General features: G+C 42.0%; 1 protein-coding gene across 4 annotated transcripts in view; it reads right to left on the reverse strand.

Moving 5' to 3' along the window:
* The window catches only part of EPHA7 (EPH receptor A7), a 188,651-nt gene extending 165,781 nt beyond the window's left edge, over window positions 1-22,870 (reverse strand). For 2 of the 4 annotated variants that reach the window (XM_075923900.1, XM_075923899.1), the window contains exons 1-3: window positions 22,549-22,870; window positions 18,022-18,086; window positions 12,410-13,079 (exon numbers count right to left, since the gene is read on the reverse strand). In XM_075923900.1, the coding sequence (XP_075780015.1) occupies window positions 12,410-13,079; window positions 18,022-18,086; window positions 22,549-22,648 (835 nt within the window). In that variant the 5' untranslated portion in view covers window positions 22,649-22,870. Of the gene's footprint in view, window positions 1-12,409; window positions 13,080-18,021; window positions 18,087-19,053; window positions 21,681-22,548 lie in introns of those variants that run through there. The other 2 variants (XM_075923902.1, XM_075923901.1) reach the window with 2 other exon arrangements.
* Window positions 22,871-23,132: the final 262 nt, after the last annotated feature.

Here is a 23,132-nt window from a genome sequence, read left to right on the forward strand (position 1 = left end):
ACATGCGGTAGGGCACGCTGGCGTCCAGGCACTGCTGCTGCTCCTCCACGTCCCTCAGGGGGGTCCAGAAGTGGGCCTGGGGGTTGGGCTGCAGCAATTGCTGCCAGGCTTGCAGCAAGACATCCAAAATGAACACTAGAGTGCCCAGGGGCAGCTCTGGCTCCATGGTGCCAAGTGCTGTGGTGTCCTGAGTCAGGGCAACCAAAGCAAGCAGAGACAAAAATGCTTTGCTGTCCCCCTCAGCGAGGTAGGCAAGCAAGCAGGGAAAGCTGAGAACTGGCTGTCCGGGGGGGAGGAGGTCCCTTTAAGCATGTTGAAGCATTGCTTCAATAAGCACAAGCCTCAGATAGACTCAGGCAGCAGCCACACAAAGCAACTACTGACCTGATGCCCTGCTGGAACCGGTTTCAGCTGGCCTTACATGCAATTCAGTGTCTACTCAGTGGGGACACGCTATTTCGAAATAGCAAAATGCTATTTTGAAATGCATTTTGTGTGTAGACGTGTTATTTCGAAATAACTTATTTCAAAATAACTATTTTGAAATAAGATATTTTGAAATAACGCTGTAGTGTAGATGTACCCTTCTAGCAGTAGCCCAATCCTGCAAAAAACTGTGCATGGAACTTCTGTTGTGTCAAATACTGTACCAGTGTGAGCCCATTTCTCCAATAAATATCACCTCCTGCCTCTTTTCTTTATTGTTGCAACAAAATCCTATTACTCTCCCACAGCTCCATCTTTATTTCATGAATAATTTACCCACATTTATACATTTATCAGCTCTTGGATATCCAAGTGATAGAGGCCTTATATGTACATGCCCCCCAACTCTCCTAAGAACACAAAAAGTAGTACTATCTGCTCCCCACTCTTCTGTAGTCTCTCTGATCCTTCTTCAGTTCCCTCCTGGCTTGCAGTTCCTTCTAACCTAGGGGTCTCAAACTTAATTGCACTGCAGTCCCCTTCTGACAACAAGAACTACTACAAGATCCCACAGTGGGAGAAAAATCAAAGCCTGAGTCTGCCTGAGCTCCAATGCTCTGGTTGGCGCAAAGCCCAAGCCCAAGCCCCACCATCCCAGAAAGGGGGCCAGAGCAATGGGCTCAAATTGCAGCAAGAGAGATTTAGGCTATGTCTAGACTGCAAGCCTCTTTCGAAAGAGGCTCTTTCGAAAGATACTTTTGAAAGAGCCTCTTTCGAAAGAGAGCGTCTAGACTGCACGTTGAACTTTCGAAAAAGCGGCTTGCTTTTTCGAAAGAAAGCATCCAGTGAGTCTGGATGCTCTCTTTCGAAGAAGCCCTATTTACATTGAAGAACACCTTCTTTCGAAAGAGGAACTTTCGAAAGAAGGCGTTCTTCCTCGTGAAACGAGGTTTACCGCCATCGAAAGAAAAGCCGCGTTCTTTCGAATTAATTTCGAAAGAACGCGGCTTGAGTCTGGACGCAGGTGCGGTTTTTTCGAAAAAAGGCTACTTTTTTTCGAAAAAACCCCTGAGTCTGGACACAGCCATAGTGTAGACATTAGGGAAAACTTCCTGTAAGGGTAGTTATGCACTGGAATTATTTGCCTAGGGAGGCTGTGGAATCTCCATCACTGGAGATTTTAAAGAGCAATTTAGGCAAACACCTGTCAGGGAGGATCTTTCTAGATGGTGCTTGACCTTGCCATCAGTGCAGAGGACTGGACTGGGGGACCTGTCAAGGGTTCTTCCAGTTCTATGAGTCTCCCATCAAGTGACTCCACAAATGACAGCCAGAGCACTCTGGGAAAGAAAAACAACCAGTATCCTTTTACCTTTTAGCAACTGAAAGGGAAAGGAACTTCAAATTTGGAGACACTTTCTAGCCAGAGAAGAGTATAAAATTACGATGTCCCTAAAAAGCATCTTCAGAAAAGCCTGTGGAAACCCCAGCTCCCTTTTGAACAGCTGGGATAGCAGGGGTTTAGAGACCTATACTTCTCATCTTTCAGCAAACAGGCATCAGCAACACTTTTCAAACGCTGCCTAAATTCTTCAAACCGATATCCACAGAGACAGCCACCACTGAAGGCGAGTCACATCTAGCAACCAAACTACTAATTGTTTAACAGTGCACAGAAATATTACAGATAAACTTTAATAAAAAAGAAAAATAATATGCGCAGAATCTGCCATATCCAGTTTTTTTCTGCGTGCAGAAAGGAGGAAGATCATTAGAGAGCAACTACCAGATTAAGGATGTTAAGAGGCGGGTAACTGACTAATTGTGTAGTCGATACAATTTGTATTGACTACACGATTAGTGGATAAGGGAAGGAGCTCAGCCCCGACTCGCACCAGTCCAGGAGCAACCCCCACTGCAGCTCTGCAGTTGAAATGTAGTACAAGCTGGGTGCACAGGCCGCCCAGCCCCAACTAATTTAAATACCAGAGGCACAGCAGGGGTAGGTCCCAGACTGACACGAGCTGGGACGGAGCCAAGAATGCTGCAGCTCTGTATTTTAAATGTAGTAAGACCTGCCTGACCCTTACTACATTTGAAATGCAGAACCGCAGTGGTACTGGACCAGAATGAGCCGGGACTAAGCCGGGCTTGTTCAGTCCTGGCTCATGCTGGACCCAACAGCCCCTGTCCGTGGTCAGCACCAGCCACCGGGAACAGAGGCTGCCCTGGACAGCAGCCTCTGTCTGCGGTGGCCAGGGCTGCCACGAACAGAGACTGTTGCCAGAGCAGCCTCTGCCTGTGATGAGCCTGGGCTCACTGCAAGCAGAGGCTGCTTTGCAGCAGCCTCCCCTACTCCCTGATAGAGTCAGCAGTGCGGTGGGTGGGGGAGGCGGACAGATGGCACCATGGAGATAGTGCCGGAGGGAACCGGGTTTTAAAGCTGACTCCCCCCAGAACTGGCTCCTCTTTCCCCTTTCCCCTTGCTGCTCTGATAGAGCGGAGGGTGGGGGAGTGGAGAAGCTTAGTAATCGCTGACTACTGGATAAGTCTCTCCTACATCCCTATACCAGATTGTCTGTGCTCTGCCTTAGCTACATTTTGCTTAGTGTCATGCTACACACTGGTGAGGTGAGCTAATGCATTGTGATCCAAGCATACCCCCCTCTCCACACTGAAATGCCCCACCTAGTACAGCCCTGTGCAGGGAAGTACAGGGAAGGAGACAAAGTCCATATTGGCTCTACTCCAGCAAGAGACTTGAAGGTGGGTTTGGCTCTGTATCATACTTCTCAGCAGTGCAAAGGAAGACAAGTAGGGCAAACTGAATCAGCACAGAATGTAGGTAGATAAGAGATAATTATCCTCAAACTATAAGTTAGCTACAACTCTTGAGATAAGATACCCTATGCCAGTGGTTTTCAAACTATGGTTTCAGGCTCTGGATCTTGTTGCTTCAGGGTGATCAGTGAGGATCTAAGGCAGGCTTCAGGCCTATCCTGGCACCACAAACTGTGCTGCACCCCAGAAGCGGCCAGCAGCAGGCTGGCTCCTAGGTGAGGAAGGGGAGAAAGAACACACAGGGTTCCGCACACTGCTCCTGGCCCTGAGTACTAGTTCCACACTCCCATTGACTGGGAAACTGCTGCTGGCTGTTTCTGGAGCGCAGCATGTTCTAGAGGGCCAGGAGTTGCAGGAAGCCTGCCTTAGCACCCTCCCTATACCGCTGATCGGGAGCTACTTGTAAAGGCTGGGGCAAGTGTGGCTTACCTCAGCCTTTACACACACACAGCCAAAGCCAAAGCTCCCTTTTACAGCCCAAAGCTTTCATCCTCAGCCCCACGCCAGAGCCCAAACTTTTGTCAAATTATCTTGGGTTGCAAACATCAACAGTTTTCTTCAGTTGTGTCATGAGGAAAAAAAGTTTGAAAACCACTGTTCTAGGCCAAATCCCACGTTGATTTATAGAGTAGGTTATATGGACTTTATTAAAAGTACTATGAGATCTTTACGGGCCAATCCTAGAAGCAGGCTCCTGCAGCAGTGCAGTTCCCCTGAATAGTAAGCACAGTGTTAACTCAGACTCATCAGAAAAATTCTGAAGTGGAATGTGCCTAAAAATGCCGTATCACAAATTTGTCTGTAGACTAGGGATGTTAGGTATCATGTAATTGAACAGTTGTGTAACCACATGAAGTCTTAGCAGTTACACGACTAGTCGATAGCCCCTGGGGGTGAAGCCAGCAGCCAGCGCACTCCTGGCCCCACTCCTGGGGAGTTCTGTATCAGAGGCAGCAGCGTGAGATGGCAGGCGGGAGCCAGTCTCTCAGTGGAGCCAGTTTAAAAACTAGCTTCCTGTGCAGACCAGATCCTGCCTGCTGCCCCGCACTGCTGCCTCTGATACCGAGGTAACAGTGCAGGGTGCCAGCAGCCCCTGGCCATGGAGGGTCTGAGCCCTCCGCAGACAAAGGCATCCTCTGATACAGAGGCAGCAAGGGGGAAGGAAATAGGAGTCAGTGCTGGGGGGAAGCTAACTTAAAAGCCAGTTCCTCCCAGCACCATTTCTGCGGTGCTGCCTGCCCCCTGCCAGCCCCCTCCTGCGTTGCTGCCTTTGTCAGAGGCAGCAGCTCTGGGGGGGAGGAGGATCAGGAGGGTCCATGGAGCTGGCACATGAGGGGAACCTGCTTAAAAGCCAGCTCCCTGAATGTACTGGCTCCAGCCTGCCCCCTCACCCTCCATGCTGCTGCTGTCTCTCTCTCAGGGTATGTCTACACTACCCCCCTACTTCGAACTAGGGGGGTAATGTATGCATACCGAACTTGCTAATGAAGCCCGGGATTTGAATTTCCCGGGCTTCATTTGCATAAAGCCGGCCGGCGCCATTTTTAAATGCCGGCAGTTCGAACCCCGTGCCGCGCGGCTACACGCGGCACGGAGTAGCTAGTTCGGATTAGGCTTCTATTCCAAACTAGCTGTACTCCTCGTGGAATGCGTGTAGTCGACAAGATTAACTGATAAACCCAGGCTTATCGGTTATTTGTGTAGTCAACTCTATGTGGACATCCTTACTGAGAACACCCTTTACTATAGGAGCCTTGGACCATTATTGGCAATTTCCTGTGTGCTCTAATCTAGCCTCAGAGACTGCAACTCCCATGATGCCTTGGGAAAAAGCATAGTGATAGAGATGCAGCTGTGTTAGTCTGGTCTTGCTGAAACAAAAGACAGGACTATGCAGCATTTTAAAGACTAACAAGATGGTTTATTAGGTGATGAGCTTTCGTGGGCCAGAAATTGGCCAATTTTCTTCCACAATTTAATCTGAGGAAGTGGGTCTGGCCCACGAAAGCTCATCACCTAATAAATCATCTTGTTAGTCTTTAAAGTGCTGCATAGTCCTGTCTTTTGTTTTGGAAAAAGAAGGGAGATTTATCTCTTCCAGGCAGTGCAGAGAGAGCAGGATGGGGGCTTCATTCTGAGAAACTGCTTGTGTAGAGTTCTGTCTTTACCAGGAGCTGCGGCTGAAAGCCTGCTGGGGCTTTGATCAAGCAGGGAGCTTCAGGGATGACTGGTGTCTTCCCTTGGACCTTGGGAGAGATTTGGTTGCTGTGCCTAGTGCTCATTGAGAAGGACCCACAGGAAACAAACTGACCGTTTAGAAAAGTGCTTACAAGGGACGAAGCACAGCAAAGAGCCAGTGAGTCTGATTCTGAAGAGAAGCAGAGTGATCTCAGTGAAACAGGACCCAGAGCTGCTGGCAATTGGTGGAGCCAGTGCACAACTTCAGAGGTGTTGTGCAGCTTGTTACCTTGGCTGGACTGATTCACAGAACCTGTGGAGCGCAGTCTGCCACTGTGGATCTTCAGGCACAGCCACTCAAGTGTCTGGGACTCTGGAATCCAAAGAAGCGTACATTCTTGAGCGGAGGAAATGGTGGCAGGGTAAGTGCCAATTGCGTAAGTTTCATTTATTACAGAAACCTGTATTTGTTAATTGATTTTATTCAACTGCACAGTGTGGATTTAAATTGGGAGTGATATTTAATCATAGTCTATTAAACCCTGTTTAAGTTGTTAAGTAAAGGTGTGTTAAATCTAGTTTAAATATATTAAATGTATATTTATATTTGGTATTTTTTTATTTAGATCCATGCAATAGATTATTCTTAGTATTATAATGGTTTATCCAGGAGGCTTCCAAGGCACACATATGGAGTGTGTACAGGGTCCAGTCAGGTGGAGGCACCAACAATTGTGAATTCCTTTAAGACTAAGAGACTGCAGCATAGAACTGGGTAGAGAATTCCCACCTACTCAACATCACCACTGGGATACTCAAACTCCTTTGATGTTGGCAACATCAGACCCCCAGACACACAGGAGAAAAGAGGGGTTACATGTCAAATATAATACATCTCAGAGGCTGGACTTCTCTGTCAGATCACATTTACTAGCACCATAAGCTTATGTCCTAGAAGAAATCAGTAGTTACTGTAGTAGTTTGTGACATGTTGCTGCACAGAATATAAAATGCAGCTAAAAAAAAAATCAGTCATGTATGCTTCACTTTAGGGGCATGCATTCCACAACAAGCTGTAGCACACTCATTTCGGTGGTAAGCAAATATTATTCTGTTGTGTTCTACTAATATGCAAAGTATTGCAAAACATTTAAAAAGTAAACTACACCTTTCTGGTTTAAACCAGAAATCTGAATTTTCAAATTAATTGTCATATATATTTTTTTCAGTTTCATTCATGTTGAGAGGTGTTTCCTACATTCTGAAATATCATACTTCTGCTCGGGAGTAAATGGGTACAGTTTCTCTTTAAATAATGTGAAACATATGGAAAATACATAATACTTGAACTTTTCATAGAGTTCCCCTCCTTCCTTGCAAACCACAGTCATTGAAATATTGTCCCAAATGTGGCCCTTGCATAGGCAAAATAGGTGAAATTCCCACTGCACTGGTCAAAGACTATGTGAGAATTGCAAGAATGGGCCCCATAGGCAGTTAGCTCCTGAGTGCTAACATTTCCATTCATTTTTACAGCAGCAGAAACACTGTGTCAGTGGATGTTTAGGGGGCTCACCATTAGGGATGTGAAAAGTTAACTAGTAACCAGTGGGGCTGGAGCTGCTCCCTGCCTGCCATTGGAAGGAAACTGCTCCAGCCCCTCAGGGGGCCTCCGTAGACAAGGGCTGCTCCAGCAACCAGAGAAGCCTCTATCAGTGGGGAGACCAGGCTCCCGCAGGCAGGGTTGCCTCAGCATCTGGAGCACCCTCTGGAGCACCATCTGCCCTGCTGTGGACAGAGGTTGCTCAGGGAGAGAAGAGGAAGAAGCAGGTAACCAGCCCCTGCACAGGGCTGGGAGTGGGAGTTCTGAGGGCTCCTTCAGCTGAACTGGAGGGGAATGGTCCCCCCCCCCCCCCCCAGACAGTTCATAGAATCACAGAACAGTAGGACTGGAAGGGACTCGAGAGGTCATCAAGCCCAGTCTCCTGCCCTCACGGCAGGACCAAGCATCATCTAGATCATGGGTTCCCAAACTGGGGGGCGTGAAGAAATTCTGGGCAGGGGAGGGGACCCAGCCTCCCCCTTCAAGTTTTGTTGCCCTGTTCAGTTCCTTTTTTCCTTTTTCTTTTTTTCTTTTTTTTTTTTTTTTTGCTCAACACGTTTTGCTGCTATTTGGGGGGGGGTGTTATTGGGAGGGGGAGAGGCGTGAGGGTTATTTAAAAATCAAAAAGTTTGGGAACCACTGATCTAGATCATCCCTGACAGATGTCTATCCAACCTACTCTTATATATGTCCAGTAATGGCGATTGTAAAACCTTCCTATTCCATTGCTTATCCACCCAGACAGTTAGGAAAAATTTTCCTAATATCTGATCTAAATCTTCCTTACTGCAATTTAAGCCCATTGCTTCTTGTCCTATCCTCAGCAGCCAAGGAGAACAATTTTTCTCCCTCCTCCGTGTAAAACCCTTTTAAATTCTTTAAAACAGCTAACATGTCCCCTTTCCGTCTTTTCTTTTTTTAAACTAAACAAGCCCAATTCTTTCAGTTTTCCCTCATATTTTATGTTCTCTAGACCTTTAATAATTTTCTTTGGATCTTCTCCATCTTTCTTGAAATGTGGTGCCCAGAACTGGACACAATACTACAATTGAGACCTAATCAGCACAGAGTAGAGCGGGAGAATGACTTATATCCTGCTCACAACAACCCTATTAATGCATCCTAGAATCATGTTTGCTTTTTTTGCAGTGTCACACTGTTAACTCATATTTTGAGTGTGGTCCAATATGACCCCTAGATTCCTTTCTGCAGTATTCCTTCCTAGACAAAATGGGAAGTGACCGTTTGTGTGAAACTGATTGTTCCTTCCTAAATAGAGTACTTTCCATTTGTCCTTCATCCTGTTTACCTCAGATCATTTCTCCAGTTTATCCAGATCACTTTGAATTTTGACCCTATCCTCAAAGCATTTGCAACCCCTCCCAGCTTTGTATCATCTGCAAACTTAATGGCTGCATCTAGACTGGCAAGTTTTTCCGCAAAAGCAGCTGCTTTTGTGGAAAAATTTGCCAGCTGTCTACACCATCCGCTTGAATTTCCGCAAGAACACTGACGATCTCATGTAAGATTGTCAGTGTTCTTGCGGAAATACTATGCTGCTCCCGTTCAGGCAAAAGCCCTCTTGCACAAAAGCATTTGCGCAAGAGGGCCAGTGTAGACAACATGGTATTGTTTTGCGCAAAAAAACCCCGATCGCGAAAATGGCGATTGGGGCTTTCTTGCGCAAAACTGCGTCTAGATTGGCACGGATGCTTTTCTGCAAAAAGTGCTTGGCATGTAGCAAATGGAGAGTCTTGGGATATAAGCAGCTTATTTTAGTACTACCAAGCCCCTTCCATTTCACCCAGCAATTATGTCTTGCCTTACACTAGGACTATAAATTCTTTGGGAGCAGAGACAGCACAGATGTATAATAAAAAACTGTACTTAGCACAATGTAGCCCTAAGTTGGTTTATGCATCTAGGTGCTATTGAAATGCAAAATTTGAGTAATTCAATATACATCCAAATTAAGGGCATTTACATATGGATCCACATTTTAACAATCTCGAGATAAAACACAAGGAGAAAACTAATGCTCAATTCCAGTATTCAATTTCTGAATGTTTTTGATAAGTGCTTGAAGTTATTACAATTTTCAAAGTATTTGTTTACATAATACGAATATCCTCTACCAAAAAATATTGGGAATGAAATGTATCCACATTCAATTAAAAGATAAATCTTACTTCTTAAGCTCCTGCAAATACTTACTCATAAGGAATGCCATTAAAGACAAAAAGGACAACTTTTTCAACCAGTGTAACTCAAATGAGCTATCATAATTCCTGGTAAGATGCTGGCTAACACATCTCTGTTATAGTCTATGCTCTCACGAAGCATCTTCCCTTGCCTACAAACACAGTCAACTAATGCATCTTCAGATATGTTAACCTTCATCTTAACAGGGTTCTCAATTGTGTTAATTTAACTCCACTGAGCTACCAGGATTGAAAAATATTCATATATCTTTTTTACCAATCAAGACAGGATTTTACGTCCACTGCTTACTAGTATGAGTAGTCCCAAGGAAGTCAATGCACAATGCCTGGTACTATGTTTGTGCAGCACTGAGCCCTTAAGAGGAACCATAAAAGCTTTGGATTAAGGAAGCATGCACCAACTTGTTTCTGCCTGATCTGTCACAAAGCTTGACAGTAACAGATAGCCAGTTGCATTAGTGTCAATGTTCAGATAAGTTTCTTTCAATATCTGTCACAAAAAACAGTGACTGTGTCAGCTATATTATCAGTCACTATAGAGTTGATCATACTTAATAACACCTTCAAGTATCACAGACTGCAACTACTATAGAACCAGACCGTTTTGACTTCAAGCTGGTAAGAGCATTCATTTCATGAGTGGCTGCATTCCACCCTCTTTCCCACTCATACATTAACTTGCCTCCATATGGAGCCAGAGTTTGTTTTTGAACTCTTAACAAGATCACTGAAAGGAAAAGGAGAGAAATCCTATCAATGTGCTTCTGGACTGTTTCCAGAGTTGTGTAGTCTCTTAACAATTGCTCTGGAAGCAGGCCAAAAATGGGCAATGTTCTTGCAAATGAACACAGTGCAATACTCTAATACACGTTATCGTTTAATTCCTTTGTCAACATCACTGTGGTTAGAAATTAAGAAGCCTTTTCAATAAACAATTGATATGAATTCCAGTTACCAAACACGGATTCCCTTGCCCACTCCCTTTACCCCAGCTTTCCCTTTGGCTGGGCACTCTCTCTCCTTTACTCAAAGTCAAAGAACATTAATATTATAAGTATAGACCTATCCAGTTCACATCAAGTGTGAGTTAACTAAGATGCTTCAAAAAGAAACAAGTGTGTCACTAGGGAAAACCTTTTAAAATTTCAGAAAATGCTTTGATGGGGGTGGAATGATTTTAATACTTTTAACAGAGCCTAGACACAGAGTATTGAACTAATCTGTGTGAGCAGTTTTTCACATTATAATTCTTAATGAGATCATTCGCCACACTGTCGAAACTCAGTCCTTTCCCTCACACTGCTGAAAGAGATGTGTAGTGCTGGAAAGGTCCCAGACTAACTCCACACTCTCCAACTATGTACTGAATCTTCCCTTGTAAACCCTTGCTGAAGACAATGATGTGAGCTTCCTGAAGACTAAGGATTCAACGTGAGACACAGCTTGCTCTCTTCGTTTCAGTATGAGCCAAATCCTTCAGCACTTTCCAATACTTACACATGCAAAAACTCTTATTACACTCATTGTTTGCAGAGTTTAGTCTTATATAACCCCCCAATAAGTTAGTTGTGATACTCCCTTAATTCTTTAATGTCTGTATTGGTTTTACTGTTTGGTGTTTTCTCACTTTCAGATTTATTTATTTTTCCTGCAGCATTACAAACAAAGCAAGTATGCTTCTATCATACACTATAAGGAAAGTATGATCATTTGAAATATCTTGAACACAGAAACTGATATGCTATTACTCAGTATGCAAAGTACCTTCCTAGTACTATCTAGAACTTTTTTTTTTTTTTGTTAAAAGTGGAACACCCCAGTTTTGCCACAGTTATGTTCAGTATTACTTTCATACCGAAGAAGCTCTGTTAAAGTCAGTGGGGACACTACGGCAATGTCTACACTTGCAGCTTCTTGTGCGAGAAATATGCAAATGAGGCTAAGCGTGGAATATCGCTGAGCCTCATTTGCATACCTAATGAGCTGCCATTTTTGCAGAAGAGGCTCTTGTGCCAGAAGGAGCTGTTTACACTGGCCCTTCTTGTGCAAGAAAACCCCTCTTGAGCAATGCCGTTATTCCTAAAAGTAATCAGCGTAGCAGCATTGCACAAGAGGGTTTTCTTGTGCAAGAAGGAGCAGTGTAGACAGCTCCTTCTGCTGCAAGAGCCTCTTCTGCAAAAATTGCAGCTCATTAGGTATGCAAATGAGGCTCAGCGATATTCCACGCGCACCCTCGTTTGCATATTTCTCATGCAAAAAGTCGCGAGTGTAGATATAGCCTACCCGAAGATTAAGTATATGAACACTGATGACAGAATCAAGGCCTAAAGAGATTGTTTTCAAAAAGCAAGTTACTTTGAGATTTTTATTCAGTAGCCAGGTCAAAAATAATCCTGTGTGTTACTGTTAACTGTAACTGCTTTCCTAACACTGCCAGGTGTGCTATATGTTAAAATTGCAAAGTAAAAAAGCTTCGCATAGTTATGAAGTTACTGATAATTTAACTAGTCCCAATGTGATCAATAAAGATCCCAAAAGTTTTATTTTTAAGATTCTAGCTGAATTAATGTTTATTTGGTGTATCTTCTATACAGTAATAAATATGCTTCAGCACAAATTCCATGTACCCTGAACTTTATATTCCTTGGAATATTACATCACAAAGCATGGAAAAACAAAAAATAGTTTATATAATGTGGACAAATGATAATATTAATAAGGTCTTCTTGGCAAGATATTATCTGCTCAATAGTATTACATATAATGTGGACACATGATAATGTTAGTAAGGTCTTCTTAGCAAGATATAATCTGCTCTATAGCATTACAGAGAACTACAGGGCATGTCATCCTTACCTTATTTCTATGTGACGTGTAATTCCTGCAATTCTATTTGCACTGAATTGTGCTCTGAATTGCCGATTTGCATTTTCAGAATACAAAACATGCAACTGTTGACTTCCATCCTAAAAAAGCTGATTTATTTATGTTAGTGTGAATATAGATTCAGATGCTCCAAGTATTAGTATTAACATATTTTTATGCAAAGACAAAAACAAGTGTTCTATATTCACAACTGCTATTGTAGGATATTACTACAAGTGTTTACTTTTATTATTAAAAGTGTAGGTTTACTCACGTTCACAAGTGTCTCCTTTTTGCTGGTACCCAGCTTTGCAGATACACTTTCCAATAGGAACTAACCATTCTCCTTCTGCACTACAATGCATCCTAGGAGAGTTATCAGCCTCCTCTTCTGCGCTGCTCACACAAGTGCCTCGTACCTCAACTAGAGAGGAAAACTCTGAGCCAGTCACTGTATCTGGAAAAATAGCTAAGTTCTCAATAATAGACCAGCATTTCTTGTAGTAGACTTTGACAGAAACCAAAGCAATGCAGGCACCTACATCTTGAAATGCAAGATAAAATCCTTTCTTGGACAAAGGTCCAATTTCTCTCACCTCTGTGTTAAGTTTCATTTTTCTCTCTCCAAGGTCACCTTGGGTAAAACTTTCATCTGCTGCAATAGTGTCTATTTTTACGTATTGATTTTCTCGGATATTCCTGCCAGTGTCGTAGTCTGTTTCATAATAATACAAGTTAAAAGTTTCTTTACATGTTCCCAGTACTCCAGGAAGACTGTTACAATCCCTCAGAGTGAATTTCAGTTCTACAAAAATCCTTTGAGCATTGCCTTTTGCAATCCAGTTAGTCCGTAGCCAGTTATTTTGGTTAGGTTCCATGACCTGGCATACCTGGTATGTTCGTATAGGAGTGTAATTTTCATCCAGTCCACTAATTTCTTCCCACTAAAATAGCAACAAATAGTTATTAATACAAAATAGCACTTTGCTGAGATACTAAATCCATACATATATAAATATATAAAAATACTGTGACACGGATCTAGTCTTCCTTCTTCGTAAACAGTGAAGCCTCATAAAAATATTGTAGTATTTTTAAAATGCAAATATTTTGTCCAGGAAAAGCACAAATTGAAGGTGCTAACAGCTCTCTGAGCAGTATTCTTCCTGTCTCAGCAATCTATCTATTGACTTTGATCTTTATCTGCTTAGGTTTAAGTACCCATTCTCCAGATACTTAATGATGCCCTGTTCCCCCATACACTCCACCACCCTTCCTCTTTCCTTTCTCTTCCTCTCTCCTATTTATTTCCAGTTTTCATATCCCCTACTCATAACTCTACATGTTTTGTTAGTCTATAAAGTGTTGTTTTTTTCTGTAACAGACTAACTCGGCTACCCTCTGAAGCTCACAAATTGTAATGGTGTTTTAATTTGTGTCCCCTGTATTTTAGCATGTAAATAACCTTCAAAATACATTATTCATGTTACAGCAGTTTTCAGTTATGTTGATTACAAGTTCTAAAAAGTATTGTACAATAAATACTCAAATCCTGATTATAATTGGGGTTCAGTCCTATGTCCTCTTACATCAATCAGAATTATAGGTAAGCAAGGAATGAAGAAGGTGATCAATGATGTGCTGCTAGAAACAAATCTACAACTAACAAAGAAGTCTTAGAACCTGAAAGCCCTTAATCTTGCTGTCCTTGCATACCTAAACCTCACTTGACACTTTTTGGTGCACAAGCAATGTGCCCGGAATCTTTATTAATCACTGGAATCTGCATTTGAAATTACTTTTACACATCAATTTATGGCTCTTATGTAATCACCATCACATATTGCAGGGAAAACAATAAACTAAAAATGAAAGGAAAAAAGATCACAAAGATGACATACCTATCTGTTTTATCATTGTATGAATTTAGGGACACTTAGGTCCCATTTTAAAGCTACAAACCTGATCCTACAAACCCCTACTTATATGAATAGTCCCACAGACTAATGGAAAAAAAATCTTACCTCACTACAAACATTTTAAGTCGATGACATCACACATTTGAGTAAGGGCTAATCATTTGAATAAAAAAATCCAAGTTCAGGGCCTTCCCTTTTTTCACTTTTCAGTCACCACAGTATCTGGGTGCTAAAATAGTTAATGTAAAATAATTGTGTTGTCTCTATGAATTTGGAATCGAATCCCAGACCTTCTGAAGTCAACATCAAAACTCTCACCGACATCAATTGGGCTATGTTTAGACCCTTATTCCAGATTTACCCAGGTAAAATTAAGAGCAGAATCTGGCATTTACACCTTTTGTAAATGAACTGCAGTGCACAGTTCATAGAAAAAATTACAACTTAAAATGGGGATCTTTTAAAGAGTTCAGTAAGTTAAAGGCTGTCAAATAGCATAGCCTACTAGAGTACAATCCCTTCAAGCACTCAGACTGTTTCAACAAACCATGTAACCACATGCATAATGTTGAGCACATGAGCAGTTTCACTGATGTTAAGCATGTGCTCTGTTAGATTGGCTACAGCACACAGCACCTGTCAGAATCAAGCATCTACAGAATGTCCTGTCACTGGTAATCATGAAGGGAAGGCAAACAGTAACAGATCTTTCTTTCCCAGACCAAAAGTCACGCAGTACGTAATACTTCATGAACCTACTTGACAGCAAATGAGATTGTTTAATATTGCTCTACTACTCCAAGAAAAGTAAATGTTGATGAACTGATGCTGGAAGATATTACCACAAAATACATTATGGCTGAAAGTGTTGAAATCCACAGAAGTTGTAAATATCAAAATACATTTCAAAGTACTTCAGTTACTATAGATATGGTAACACATCTGGTACTAACTTACTGTAAAATACTATAAAATGCCTTTGTAGTTAACAAATGATTACATATTAAAATTTAATACTCTCTTAGAAAGGAAGAAAGCTTGTCTTCATTATACATTTAGTAGATTTTAACTACCAAGATTATTTTTCCTATATGCTCTAGTAGAGATAAGGTTGGAAATAAACAAACAAACAAATAAAATAGGCATTAGCACAGTACAAAAACAGTTTACAAAAAGGAAGTTGACTTTAAGCAAGCTTGTCTAGACTGCAAGCTTCTTCTGGAAGAAACTTTTCCAGAAGAGATCTTCCAGAAAAGTTTCTTTTGAAAGAGAGCATCCAGACAGGAAAAGCGCATTGAAAAAGCTATCTGCTTTTTCGAAAGATAGTGATTGGATGTTATCTCACATTTAAGTTGTGATTACTATGTACGGAGTGGCCACCAGGGCCACCTGTGCTTTTTCCTGGAGGCTTCTTCTTTCGAAAAAAAAACTTTCTTCCCCATCCACACATGCCTTTTTCCAAAAGAGCTCTTTTGGAAAAAGGCTTCTTCCATGTATAAAGAGGTTTACTGCTGTCAGAAAAACCCCTGCGTTCTTTCGACTTTCTGTTGAAGTAACACAATTGCAGTATGGACGTAAGTGTAGTTTTTCCTGGAAAAACGGCTGTTTTTCTAGAAAAACTCTGCAGTGTAGAGAGAGTCACTCTGCTGCTCTCATTCTCAGTTTCATTTTGAGCATTTTATATTTTAACTCATGTAAGCAGTTTTGCCATCATAATCGAGATTCTGCTTCTCAGATATTCCCAAGTTACAACAGTGTTACACCTTTGAAGTCAATTGAGTTACCCTAACATATCCAAAAAGCAAAATACAGACTACTGAAATCTGCAATCCTCTGCATCTCTTTTTGTCCTGCCCCTCCACCCTAAAAAAAACCATCCCCGCAGAACAATTATACAAATACAAACCTCTACATTGGGTAGAGTAACACAAATCAAAAGAAACGGCAATTGTGCTTGTTAAGATTCAACAGCCCCAATGTAATTAAATGTTAGGGGTGCTCAGATTACTTCTTTGTATGGAAAAAAATCCAGTAGAGATAAACTCTTATGCTAACACCCATCATCTCATCTTCCCCATCTTTCTAAAACCACAGAGAAGATCAGGACAGTTCAAATATTTCTTTTTGGTTTATCTGAAAAAAAAAATCAGTAGTCATAGGATTCATATTCCCTCCCCTGGGTTATAGATACTTTGGAGCATAACTATATTTGTCCACCATATTTGAAAACTACTGCTTAGAAAATCTCTCTATTTCTCTGCATCCCACTGTTATGAGTGAAATACATATTGCATACCTACACCCTATTACATACTATTTCCTTAGTTATTTCAAACATATTTTGATGCTACTCAGGGCCAGAGAGTATATTTGTCACTGAAATTTAACTTGCATATGATGATGTATTGGTTTATCTTTATGAAGAGAAAGTACTCTCCTCAATTTGTGCATGCTTCCATGGTATTTGTGCTGGATGGAGGAGAATTAAAGGCAGCTGAATTTAACAAAAAATAATACCAAATTTTTAATTTCAAACACCATTAATACATTGTAATTTGTTGTTAATGTATAAGAAAATACTTTTTAGCTATCTTTACTTCATTTGACTGTTATTTTGAATTCTCAAAATTCCTTTGAATCCATATGATGACAAAGTCACCTTTTTACCATTTGTACATTATTAGCCTACTATGTTTCCACCTTTCATCCTCAAATACATTGGCAAAGTTCACACTTTCATTACCTCCAGGCTAAACTACTGCAATTTTCTTCTAACTAATCTTTCAGACACCTCTATTAAAAAGCTTCAATCAATGCAAAATGCTAATGCCAAAGTTATTATCTATCTTAAGCGTTCAGCTCACATTACATACTTTTTCAAGTCTTCAGACTCATTTCCAGTTTGTGCTTGTATTGATTTTACGATCTTGCTTTTAAACTAAGACACTTTCAGATTTTCATTCTTCTAATTTAAAGGATTTGTTACACTTTTATATCCCCATTCATACATCATGCTTTTCTGGCTCCAAATTTCTTAATGTACTCAAGATTAAGAGCCTGATCCCGCAAGCTCTTATTCATTTGAATAGCCCCAACAAAGTCTGTGAGGTGGCTTCCAGGAGTAAGAGCTACGGACATGACTTCAGATTTGTAGTTCTAATGTAAAAGCAATCAGGCATACTCTTCCCTTTTGAAATATTCTTCCTCAAGACATGAGGGATGTGATTTTTTAATTAAGAGCTGAAGACACAGCTTTTTTGATAACTTTAATAGACAAAAATGGCAATTAGCATAGGATATATTTGTATAATGATATATTTGTATGTTGACGAGTTTTCATAGGACATCTTAGAATACATTTGATCTAAAAAGTTATTGAAGTATGTAATCCAAGCCACAAAATTTGGACCTTCAACCAGATTACAATCTCCTCAAAGTCTGGAGATGATCAGATCTGGATTTTGATTTAGACCTATCTCCAATACAGATGTTTATATTTCAGAAAATGTCATACTACACTATTCAATTACAACAAATATACTGTATATAAATTTCTTGTCACTTTTCATTTGGAAAACATCAAATAATATGTTCTCGGGCAGTTTCTATATTCAAATATATTTGTTGTCTTACAGTGCTTCTAAAAAGAGAGAGAAAAGAAAAAATATATTTAAAATAGTGTCACAAGTACACAAAGCCTTTTAATATACCACAAAGGATTACACTACAAAGAGTAAAGCTAATAAAGGGGTTTAAGTGAGTTACTGAATAGACATTTCCTTGTAATTAGCTTGCTATTGTACACTGTAACTTGAGGTATGCTTCTTTTCACAACAGACACTTAAGAGCTGTAAACACTCACTATGATTAGTGAGGGAAATTTGGGAAATACCAGCCTGTTTAAAACATTTGTCTAGATGAGACACCTGGCAATGTTTGGAGGATTTTTTTTTTTTTTAGTACTTACCCCATTGGGAGGAAAGGAAATCCACTCCAACTCTGTCTGTTGTGCTTTAGAGTCCAGCAATATTACTGCAAGAGAAAAAGTATCTGCTATATTCTAAGGAAATAATTTAAAATTTAAAATAATAAAAAAAAACTAAATAAAAAACATTGTGATAAAAGTCAGCAAGAATGTATATAAACTATTTATTTTATCATTCAATGTTGTTAACTAAAGGAATATATCATGTATATTCACCAACTATATGCATGTTTGTAATTTTAAAAGTTTTCATAAATATTTAAGGTAAGATATTCATTTTTTAATAAGCAGAATGCTTAATTCTTAATATTTGACTGCATATTTGTCTATGCCTTACATATTTATACTTACCAACTTATTATTTAAGTGTCATAAAAATTCTAAGATTTAATGGAAAATATCTGTTCCTCTCACTCCTTCTTACAAATGATATTCCCCATTAAAATTCAGACTTCAAAAAAAATCACCAATACTTGAACATTGACCAAACTGATTTGGACACTTTTGGACACTGTATCTTGCTTGGATTCACACTCAGAAATCAAGGGGAGTGCGCAAGAATGGATGGTCCCTTAACATTTGTGAGACTGTTAATTTAAACAAATAAATATAAGACAAATAAGGTTCTACAAAATAAGGCTTTGTACTTACGTAACATTTGCATTTTCAAAGCACTGTACATGCATATTAGTAAGAATTAATTATTATATTTTCATATTTGTATACATATCCAATGAGACTTCTACAAGAAGTTCTGATACACAAAGCTGTTAATTAGATGTGACTTGCTGGTAAAAATGTTTAATGCAGACTTCTCAATCTTTGTCCAGTAAGATTAACTCAAATTCATCCATTAATCTCAATCCATTAAATCAAAATATAAAATGTTCACTTTATTATATATTGAGGGAAATCATATTTGGTTGACTATGAGCATGAGATTATGTTGAATTAAAGTAATAAATTCTGAATATATTATTGCATATTTTCGCAGCATTTCTAAATAGCACTTACATTAATTAACCTTGAAATTTCAAATCAACTGTAGGAAGTAACTTGTTAAATTGTATTTTAAAAAATAATCTTGTAAACTGCAAAGACATAAATCCCAATGTTATCTCTGTCCATACATGCTATCTTTTTAAATCAAAAAGTCATTTATTGTTTGACAAGTAAATGCTCTATTTTAACAAAAGAGAAGCACATTGCAATTTCAGATCACAGCATACATTTGAATTATATAAACGTATTACATGTCTGACAAAACTAGATGTAAAAGGCTACATAAATAGTTACATATAATTCTGCTTTAATTCTTTAACTTCATTAACTTTTTGTTCTGTTGAGCAATACTTTGGTTGACAGCCTGAGTTATAATAGTATTTTAAAACATTATTAGAAGAACCACAACACATTTTTACATAAAGTTTTGTGCTGAAACTATAAAAATAATAACTTTCATTTCTGTATGTCAATATGTATTTGAGCTAGACAATTAATTTCTGAAACGAGAGAATAACCATCTTGTCTTCTTAATTAATTCATCCAACTATCTAAGGAGGTTTAGCTAGTAATACCACCTAAAGAAGAGTTGGTGGTATCTGTGTTTACTTCTTAATTGAGGACAATCCCATTAAGCTAAAAATTTAGGTACAGTTCACATTTAACCCTTTCATCTTCATGTCCATGCAATATTTGATGCTGTATTCTAGCAGTAATGCAGATGAAAAGCCAGCACCACAGAGATGACCTTTACATAAATCATGTGTTGTACTCCTCACTGCACTAAAAGTTATTGGGAAGTATTTTTCCTAATTGCACTTTGTACAATGCTTTGAATTGGTAAAATGTTATATGGGATGCTCATTTTTAGGGGCTGGCTTCTTTTCTTTTCTTTTCTTTTCTTTTCTTTTCTTTTCTTTTCTTTTTCAAAATTTATGTGGGTGCCAGACTTTTTTATTATGGTTAGAGTGTGGCCCTATTCTGAAATAGACACTTTTCCCAAGAGGTGTGAAACACTCCCCATCTACTTCCCAAGCACCTCTGAAGTTCTTCTATGCAATGAGCAGGAGCTGAGGTCACGTCTATATTTCGGAACTTCTTACTGGAGAAACTAACTGCCCAGTTTTAAAGACAGTCAAGTCTGCCTGGTTCACTGCGCTAGAGCGGACACAAGACAGAGCTGGAGAGAGAGAGAGAGAGAAAGTTGCTGGGGAAGTCAATGGGAGGCTTTTTAAATCCGTCCTGAATCTCACTCACTCTGTTTCTCACTCACTCACTAACACACACACACTCACAGCCCCTTGCGCTTGACTTACGCGCCCAGCCAGAGGGACGCGCTGATTGCGGAGAGCCAAGGGCAGCCTCCAAGCTGCCGACAAGTCCTCGGTACCTCTGACCCACGCGTGTTCTCCGGGGAGCTGAGATCGCCCCATAAACCATCGCCCCATAAACCTCACCTCAGGGCCGAGGTTAAAATGCCGCCACTCCGCGCTAACAGGACATCTCCGTGCCCAACTCACGGGTGCAGTAGTGGCCCCCTTCAAGTCAATGGCAAAGGCGCCCTTGTCTTCAACGGGGCCAGGGGATCCCCTTTCCCCAGCCGCGGGTTTTAGGATGGAAGCTGCCTTTCCGAGCCCAGCAGCCGCAGCCTCCGCGAGGCAGGAGGGAGCTGGGTCAAACGTGCTCTTTAACCTGCGAATCACCGCGCCGCGCTTCCAATCGATGCCTGGAAGGGAGCGGGACTCACCCCCCAGCAGAAGCCAGCGCGCACCCCAACACCGGGCCCGCGTCTCCAGTCCCCCCACGCTTAGGATCGGGCTGTTAAAACAAACCCGATCCCTTTATCCTAACCCAGCCTGGCTGCGTAACCTCTGCCCTGCAACCCCCTGTCTGCTGGTGACCCCACGCCGTCACCTTCTCTGCCTATTGATCCAGCCCCAGCAGGGAAAACTTTGGGACTTCGCTAGTTTCCGACGGCGCCTGCACAGGGATGGGTTCTCTCCCCACCGGAGTCGGGGAGGGGCCGGGGGGCAAGGAAAGTTACTTTGCGCCGGTTTCCGAGCCCGCAGCAGGTTACCAGCCGACATCCCTGCCGGGTGCGTCCCCTCCTCCTGCCAGCTCAGCCGCGGCACAGCCCACCGGCTGCTTGCCGGGCGCTAGAAGCAGGGATACAAACTCAAGGTGTACGCGGGACGCTGGCCTGGCGAGCAGAAAGCCACAGCTCCTAGGACTCTCCCCACGTAGCCTGCGCAAAGCCGGCAGCTTCCCCGCCCTCCCTGCCTGCCTGCACTTCGCTCCCGCTCACCTCCCCTATTCAGCCTCCCTCGCCCTTCCAGGGGTTACTTTATTAGTCCATTGGAAAGTTTATCTGAAGAGACTTAAAAAATGCCGCCCAAGAAGATCCTTTGAGCCGTCCCCCCACCCTTAACTGAAAGAAAGCTGATTTCTAACGCTCCAGCTACAGGTTCAGAAAGATGCTTTCCCTTATGCCCATGGTTTCTACAAGAATACTTACACATTTGGGAGAAGAGAGGGGGGAACCCCAACCCTTCTCTTCCCAAAGATGGAAACCCCATTAGCAGAGTTGAAGGACTTAGCATTTTTGGATCCTCATCCCTCCCATACGAAAAGAAATACCCGGGCTGACTTTCTGCATTGATTTGAATGGTAACCGCAGACAGAAAACTGCCTGTCCTCTCTTTTTAATAAGAAATGGGATGCGAGTGTGTTTATGTAAAAATGCAATGTGGGAATGATGAGATTTCTTGAGCGCTGTTTGAGATAAGCGGATGGAACGAAAATCTCTATAGACATCTAGCCAGGGGTGTCTACAGATGACTAGATAATACCCAATATGTATTGACCTACAGCTAGAATGCATGCATATATCCCTACAATACATTTAATGGTACCCCACCATGATCCATGCCACATCGTTCCGCGTAGCGTCTCAGTGCCAGCGGCTTCAGAGACCTGCAGGCCCGTCGCAGCAGGCAACGGAGAAGTGGACTTTATTAGCTAGCTTATCACTACCTGGGGCACGAACCAAGTCCCCCAACCCCTTTGGGGCGCGTCCACAGTCTTGGAACTCCACTGCAGTCCTGGCTTGTGACACTCGGGTTGCCTGCGCCTGGCAAACTACAGTAGATTTAACTGAAGGGGGGGCGTATCCGCACCTTTAATAGCAGTATTAACAGCAGTGCCATTAACAATTCTATAGACAGTATCCCCTGCATGCTCCCCCACCCCAGTATATCCGCTCCTCCGCCGAGCCATGTCTTTGCATCGAGTGCAATGCCTCACAACCCCAATTCCTTAAAGGAAATGCAGTTTGTCCTGATCTCTCACACACTGCCCGGGGGAGGAGGGAGATGCCTCTCCCCACCCCAGCAAGAAGCTGATTAAGGGGGAACATGCCGTTTGCAATAGACCCGGCAATAAAAAAACACTGAGCTGGGTGCGCAAGGAAGTAAATAACCCCAAACTTTGTTTTCTGCATCACCTTACCTTCTTTTGCAGCCTGTGCCTCCCCCGTGTGTGCAAAGCGAAACAGCCAGACAGAGCATATAATAATCCAAGAAGGGAGCCTAGTTTGAAAAACCATCATGCAGGAGCAGGATCTTTTTTATATTTACGGTACGACCGCTGCTGCTGCTGCCGCCGCTTGGTGGGGATTAAAGGGTTTGCTCTGCTGTGTATTTTATGTTGCCTTTGCATGGAGCTCTCTCTCCCCTGGCTGCCTGTTCCTCTTGCCTATTCCTTAGCGCGCACCGTATTTGCTGCCTGCGAGTCCCCGACTGCAGCCTGGACTCGAGCTCCACACTCCAATAATATCAATTGGGGGCGGAGGGAGGAGGCGGGACCGGAGCCTGGAGAGCGAGCCGTCCTTCACAGTGACTGGCAGCCGCAGCCGGCCTAAGAGGAGCGGCAGGCTAGACCTGGGAGGCTGAACTGAGGAACGAACCGCCCCGGCAGTGGAAGGTGGGGCCGGCGGCGCTGTCCAATGAGCGGGGAAAGGTGTCAGATTGCCGCTGGCACAGAGTTCCCCGCCGGTTGAGCGTGTAGCCGGGGTGCGAGTGTGGAGGGGGTAT

The sequence above is a fragment of the Pelodiscus sinensis genome, chromosome 3 (genome assembly GCF_049634645.1).
Source record: "Pelodiscus sinensis isolate JC-2024 chromosome 3, ASM4963464v1, whole genome shotgun sequence".
NCBI lineage: Eukaryota > Metazoa > Chordata > Testudines > Trionychidae > Pelodiscus > Pelodiscus sinensis.